Source organism: Drosophila montana, unplaced genomic scaffold, assembly GCF_035044405.1.
Source record: "Drosophila montana isolate Dmon_TW-CO22-7 unplaced genomic scaffold, ASM3504440v1 contig_1505_1, whole genome shotgun sequence".
Taxonomy (NCBI): Eukaryota; Metazoa; Arthropoda; class Insecta; order Diptera; family Drosophilidae; genus Drosophila; species Drosophila montana.
Window position 1 is genome coordinate 1,296,393 of NW_026996452.1, and position 7,827 is coordinate 1,304,219.

General features: G+C 38.8%; 1 protein-coding gene across 1 annotated transcript in view; it reads right to left on the reverse strand.

Annotated features, from left to right (window-relative positions):
• Positions 1 to 7,468, reverse strand: part of sr (stripe) — a 52,409-nt gene extending 44,941 nt beyond the window's left edge. The window contains exons 1-2 of the mRNA XM_064692625.1: positions 6,593 to 7,468; positions 6,397 to 6,528 (exon numbers count right to left, since the gene is read on the reverse strand). Of these exons, the coding sequence (XP_064548695.1) occupies positions 6,397 to 6,528; positions 6,593 to 7,181 (721 nt within the window). The 5' untranslated portion in view covers positions 7,182 to 7,468. The remainder of the gene's footprint in view (positions 1 to 6,396; positions 6,529 to 6,592) is intronic.
• Between the last annotated feature and the right edge of the window lie 359 nt (positions 7,469 to 7,827).

Below are 7,827 nucleotides of genomic sequence, written 5' to 3' on the forward strand. Positions count from 1 at the left end.
ATTGAAAAGACTCTTTATCTTTGAATATTAAAAGTTGTTGGATTATTAAAATTTAATATTAGAATTTAAAGTTACCGCTTGCCTTTGTTGCTTTACCAGCTGTTAGTAGTAATGTTACTTTCATATTTTTTATAACATTGATACGAAATTTGATTAATAATCTCATGGGAAAGCGTACAGGCACATTAATTCACATTCGCTAAGAATGTACGAAGTGTTAATAGTGAAATTAGGCGATAACTAAATGATTTGACGTTCATTAACTAACTCAGACTTTCGCAGAAAAAGTTTGACCTTGGTCCCTACCTTTAAACCTCCTGGTAAACGTTTAATTGTGTATGCACATTTTACATTATTTTTTTAGGCCTTTCAGTGGGTGTTGCGAGAGGATTATGTTGCACAACACACTACTTAAATATATTTATAGAACATTATTTTTCATACATTACAAATAAAACGTTAATTATTTACATATGTAACATATGAAAATCATTTTTCAATTCTTGATTTTTTTTTAAATTTATTTTTTGTAACGGGTTTTACAGCTTTCACACATTGTTTTATTAAATAATAATATTTAACCTCATATTTTAGCTGACATTAATTGCTTAAGATGTAAGCTTATTACAAGGTTTGCAGCTTCCGCAGACTGAACCCACACACAGTTTTATGTAAACATACTAGTATGCAATACTGTCCTACTCCATAGACAAAAACAACTTTTGGCTCCTGAGCTGAGCCTCTATTTTTAGCCACATGACGTCGACGCGTTCACTTTGAAAGCCGTTAAAACGATACACAAATTATAACTTAAGTTAAATGCAAACCACAGAAACCAAAAAACTGCCCACGTGCTGCGGTTTTCTGATCTAAACATTTGATTTAATTCGATTGGACCAGTCGCAGATCCGACCGCAGACAGAGTCTGACTACGAGGCTGGCGCCAGTTTGAATCTCATGCAAACAGGTGACAATGCAAAAAATACAAAACAAAAAGAAATAAGTGTGTGAAAATGACAAGACTAGCAGATATCCTCTGCACATGTATGTTGCGGCAAGTGCGATCTGAGTGCAGGATATTTTACATATTTTAATAAGGAAAATTTAATTGTGAAGTAACTTATAATTTAACGTGTATTTTTGAGTACATAATTAATGCCAAATGTCAAAATTCTAAGCATGCATTTGATGCCCTTCAAGATGTAAGTAACCAAGCGCAACTTAAATATACCCTTTATTTTCCATTTAATGAATACAGGGTATATAAATATATTTGAAAATATTGAGAGGAAAAATATATATAAAACGCGCCCATTAAATCCGTTCGTGGCACACTTTTCCAGCCCACATACAAATTATGCAAATAAACTTTGATCCAATACGTATTGCGGGTCAAATTTATGAGATTTTCAGGTTCATTATGCCTGATGATGGTGTTACCGGTGGGTCTACCTTTGATGAACTGTGACAAATCTTTGCAGTTTGGCAAGTCTCTCGCTCAGCAACATTCAACTGCAATTCATCAGAGCCGCATTGTGCCACCAACAAAGCTTTGAGCCGGCAGCAAACGCCATTCAACATTTGCCATGTAAATGGCAATTAAGTTGCCCGCAACTGCGTCTCGTGAGGTCTCGTGAACTTGTGAACCACAGCGAAAGCCGCAGTCACAGACACAGACACAGACACAGCCACACGGCCAAAGGCAAAGGCATGGCCAATGCACATCATCAGCCAGTCCACGGTTGCATGGACTAGAAGAAGGAAGTCTGCAGTTTCCTTAGCTCATTTCCATTTGCCAAGTCGTCTCTCTCTTGCTCTGCAATTAATCGCCGCTCAACTGGCGCACTGATTGCAATTAATCTTCATTAAAGCTGTGGTCCGTCTGGCAATCAGAGGCGGCTGCTTCAGCAGCGGGGTGGGGCAACATGTCCTTTGGCCCAAAGTGTTTGACATGGCGAGCGAAGCAGCACGCTTAGATCCTTACAAACCAATTTGGTGATCATTCGTGAGGTGTTGTTGTCAGCAAACAACAGCAGCAATAGCCGCAACTGCAATGACGACAACAACAACAACAGCGTCCAAGTGACCGCACAGCAATCACCTTAATTAAACATTAGGCAAGCCTCACTGCCTGAGCAGGGAGGGAGGGAGGGAGCTGTGCCTGTGCTTGTGCCTGTTGTGGTGTGGTCCATGTCAGCGATTTCCGTTGCACAAGGCGCAAAGGTTGCCCCAGCGTCGATTGTCGCTTTAATTATACCCTGTGCCCATTAAATCGTCAAAGAGGGGTTTAATACAATTTGCATTTTTCGTTTGTTCAATATAAATCGATAAATATTGATTATCGAGATTCGTTTTTGAACATATCTTTGAGATGTTAAAAGCAAGAATTATACAAATTCTGATGTACATTTTTTTCATTTAATTGACAGAGATTTTAAGCTCTTGCTAAACTAAACAAAGCTGGTATATTATTTGATGAAAAGTTCTGATTTTTGTAAGAGGAAAAAGCTGCGTAAGTGTCTGTAAATGGAATACTTGTAACTGGACATAGGGTATGTCCTAGTCGTTGGCACTCGTCTAGAGCAGTCGCGTTTTCTTTTGCAGTTTTCTTGACTGTTGCTTCGTGTTGCTGCCAGTTGCTGTTGCTGTTGCTGCTGCTGCTGCTGCTGCGGTGTCAACGTCGTTGACAAACGCTGAAAGGCTTTGTGTGTGATTTTTCATTGGAAACGATCACCCAGCTTGATTTTCTTATAAATATATACACTCGCATATATATTTATATATTTTATACATATATATATATAAACAGGTCACGTTATTAATTGGTAAACCTTTTGGCACAGCGCATAAGAGAGATAGAGAAAGATTTATGAATATTGATTGCAACTGAAGTGCAACAGAATGTGGCAGCAGTGACAGCAACCACTGTGGCCATGGCCTGTCTGTCGGTCGCTCAGATTGAGTCAGCTTCCTGTCGATTAGGGTCACTCAGCTGTGTGACTACTGTGGCTGCAATTGCTGCTGTTGCTCTTGCCGATCGGTCAGCCGGGGTCATTTCCTGGCTAATTAGCTTTGCCATGAGAGAGAGACAGATTTTTTGTTCTTTTGCTATGCCCCTCGGCGCCGCTTTTGCAGCTCGATTCGACAATTAAGCGCCGTCGCATATTTATGATATTAATTAATTAAGGCAATTTGTGTGCATCTTGGAAATACGAGTACTTGACAGCAACTTGTCTGCCTGTCGCTTGATCACTCAAAGGGGGTGAACAATATTGAAACCATAATCCGAATCAGAATCAGTCGCAACTGTTTCGTAATGTTCCAATTAAATAACCTTGTTATCAAATAAATGATCAGAGCTCAAGATTTCCATGCAAAATATTCCATGTGCTTAAACTTTTTGAGAATTACAATTGCATGCGAGGAGAAATGTTTGATTTCTAAGAACTAAAAGATAATAAGATAATAAAGAAAAATGAGCAGCGCCCAAAGAGAGTATATTGTTAAATATAATATATATATATATATATATATATATATTTTTATATATATTATGTACTAGCGTGTATAACCCGGCCTTGCCCGTGGCACGTATAAAATTAATTGTCTCAAAGATCTTTGAAAGTGAGTTTGAAGCCGATCGGATGGTAAACAAAAACCGTTCATACAACCGTTTCTCGCTAATTGACCGCCTTTGCGGGTGGAGTTTTCTAAATCGCTGAAACATGTATTCATTAAGTTCTTGAAAATATAAGTTTAAAGCAAATGGGAGAAATCTTAAAATTTCGCCCAAATATCTTTGAAACGCATTTCTACCAATTCGATCGGATGGTAAACAACAAAGTTTCATTCAAACCTTTTTCGCAATTTTTCTACACATGCGGGTGGTATTCCCTTCTTAACGTGCACCTTCATCACATCACCAATCGGTCAATCAGTCAATCAGTCAGCACAAGCAGTTATATTGAGATATATTATACATTTTGAAATGTTCTTTGGTAAATTTTCATTATATCTTTTAACCGGGTATTATGAAGATGCCACGCCTAACTAATATCCTGCTATAGTCTATACATACTAAATGTAAGAAGTGATTGACCCGAACGCGCGTTGCTTTCGCAAGAATTTTAATTTAATTCAAATATCGGACTTAAAGAATATTAATGCAATATCTTATCTCAAGCCTTTAATAAAGTTGCTTTGAGTTCTTAAATAATGATAACCCAAAAGGAAAGAAAGAAATGAATCAGATAGACAATCTGGCGTAATATTAGACGGAAAAATAGACAGACTTTCTCATTTCGACTCTTGATGCTAATCATATAAAACATAACAGATTCTCATGCCCATTTTATGGGTAAAGAATGATACAAGTATAATAATTGATATTGTTTTTAAAATGTTCATCAGTTAAAGTATAAAATTATAAGGACTTCATTTTGCAATGAATTCTGATTTAAATTTTGTTTAAATTTCTAATGACAAACAGATTTAATATTTGCTAATAAATTACAAACTAGACACATAAACTACTGCAAATTATATTACGCTGTCTATAAACAGCTCTATGTTAGTGAAGATCATATTGTATGCACATTCCGGTTCGATCTTTCCACGATAAAGAGTCAACATTGACACACTTTGGGTGGTCTTGGCGCTGACTTAATTTTGGCAAACCGCAAAGGCGACCAAACCCAAATGCGGCAGCGACAGACGAGTAATCGATGGAACGTGTGACGGCAGCGACGGCGACGGCGACGGCAACGACAACGTCGCTTGCATTGCAATTGGCTCAGAGAGGCGGGCCACAAGATCGGGGATCGGGCCACGACTAGACCTGGGCCAACACCTGTTGCCCATTGCCATGGCGAAAAATTAAAATTTACAGAAGATACAAATGGAAAAAAAAAAAGAAAAACTAAAGGGCACTGGGGGCCGATGCGCTGCATCATTTGTAAATTCAATTTCAAGTTTTTGGCAACGTTTCAAAAGAGTCGACGACTCTATGAGAAGCGAACGCGTGCAACGCGTCGTCGGGCGACGGGCGCCGGGCGCCGGAGGCGATCCATTGAAGGCGCCGTCAAAAATTACAAGCGAACGGCATTAATGTGCGCAAAAATGTATATTTATTGAGCTATTACACACGGAGACACACAGATCTAGAGAGGCGACGAGGAGTGCTCGGGGGTTATATATACATATATATTCGCACAACTCTGCCTGTCAGCTCATTCATAGATTAATTTTGGCAATTTATAGCCGCTTTGATAGTTTTGAGTAACTGCACCAATGGACAGGGGACATGTAGACCGGCTACAGCCGCAGCGACATCGCTTGTCGCCAGAGAATTATGCAATGAGACAGCCAAATACACGGGGCGCCAATAAAGTGCAATATTGCAACACAGAGACAGAGAGAGAGAGAGAGAGAGAGAGAGGGAGAGAGACAGAGACAGAGACAGAGATGGAGGCAGAGAAAGACAACGCAGTTTGTTTATGAATACACTCTATATAAACGGAGCTCGATTGATTATACTTTTAAGTATAGCTAATAATCTTTGACTAAAAAAAGAGCATGAGCTTGGGCTAGTTTTGAGTAAAAGGACTTACAGTTTTTTGAATAATGTATGCTGAATGTGTAAATAAGGTTATTTGATACGATTTTGACCCATAGACGGGAAGGAATTGTTAAGCTAAGGGAGTTAGTAAGTACTTCTTTAAAATGTTTACGAATTCTTTAAAGAAACTACTAAATTCCCGACAATTTGAAGATATTCGCAAATACCTTAAATATAGATAAAATATTGCTGATAATATTTGTCGATTTGTCGACAAAATATTTGATAATAGAATTTATTCCTCATATGTAAATAGCATACTACTGAATTACGTCTTAAAATGTACAAAAACAACGCAAATCAACGCAAAGTTTTAACTAAGAACCCAAAGATCTATATGAGCAGGGAATTCTGCTGTCTTAACCTAATCCAATATACAATTCTAGAATTTGTTATCTGGCAAGATTCTGGCAGAGTTTATGTTAAGTGAGTAATATTGAATAAATTGAAAAGAAAATGCTTGCAACAAGGCATTTTGTTCAGGATTAATTTTTCTTTGTTCCATTTTTTACTTCTTAAAAGTAATATTTCTCTATCTCGAATCAGTTTTTGCAATTGTTAGAGTATATAACAATTTCGGCTTGAACTGCTTTCGACCCGTCTTATTGCATTTTCGTGTTGGCAGCACGTATCTAGCAGATACAATTATGAATGCGTACACGATGTCTATGACAACTATTCACACTCGACTGGAGGTAATTATTAATTAAACTGAGCATTTGTTGAGCAATGCTTGGGTGATGGGCGCCTGCTTAATAATATTGGATTGAATGACTCACCTGCTCCATTGCTGCCAAACCAAAGGGCCACGAGGTCCTCGCTTGGCGGCGTGTGATGATAGTGGTTGCCGTACAGATAGGGATTCGGATAGTCGAGCAGAACGCGACGCGAGGCGGGCGAGGATGTCTCAGCTGCTGAGAAGAGCACAGAGATCAGTATGGCACCACAACTGACCAACGATTTGGCGGGACTTACCCTGCGCTAATTGGGCGGCATAATCCGATGCCTTCTGTAGATTGATGCGCGGTCGCGGCTTGGCAAGTGACTGCAGTTGCTGCTGCTGTTGTTGTTGTTGTTGTTGTTGCTCCTGATAAGTTTGCGAAACGTTCTGGTTTGCGGCAGCTGCGGCAGCCGCTGATGAGTCCAAGAGCAACTGTTGTACTTGCAAAATATCCACGTACTCGTCGAGTTCCACGGAATGGGCGGCTGAATCCTTGTCAGCAGGGGTCGGCTGATGCAGGTAGCTGGAGGTTGCCGATGCGGCGGCTACTCCGCCGTTGTTGCTATTGTAGTAGCCAAAGGCAGGAGCTGCTGCGGCTACGCCAGGCACTGCAATGGGTGGCAGTGCGGGCGGTGCGGCAAATTGCAATGGATTACGGCTCAGCGGGGTTGTTGGCGTATTTAGCGAATCCTGTGAAGTGGTCGGAGTAGTCGGCACTAGTTCCAAATCCGATGCAGGCTGTGTAGCTGGCGGCGAGGGCGTGGCTGTGATTGTGGTCGTCACTGCTGTGGAATGCTGCTGGCTGCTTATCACTTCATTCTGTCGCCTCATTGTCAGCAACATTTTTTTGACTGGACGCGTTGTTCACGAGCGAAAAGCAAAACGAAAATATTGAAATTAAAACGAAAAAGAAACCGAAACCGAACGAAAATAAAAAACTGAAATGCATCAAAGGAGTTGACTCCATTTGTTCGGTTGGGACACCTGTTGTGTTTTTTTTTTTTAGCTCACGAACTGACACACTTTGTGCTTAGAGATTTGCGCACTTTCTGCTAAGCATGTTTTGATTTTGTTTTTAACATTTATTTTTAATTTTTTTAAGTCGATTTGCACCTGATTAAGCTCTATGTCAACAAATCAGTCTTTAAATAGGGGCTGTTCTTGATATTTTGTTAATTCATTGAATGATTGATTGATTGACCTGAAAGATAGAGAAGAAAAAATTGTATACCTCTATAATCTTTAGTTTTATTTTTGGTTTTAAAGAAATAATTTGATATAATAACCTGTTATTCATATAATATCATATATCTCATCCTCCATAATTACCTTTTCTTCATGTCTATTTAAATTTGCAAGATTATTTTCATTCAAAATCCTGCATTTTTTTTTTATATTTTGTTGTATTTTCATATTTTTTCGTACAAATTTTGATGTAATTTTAATAAATTCTCTAAATATATTTTATTTTTAATACATTTTTTTCACT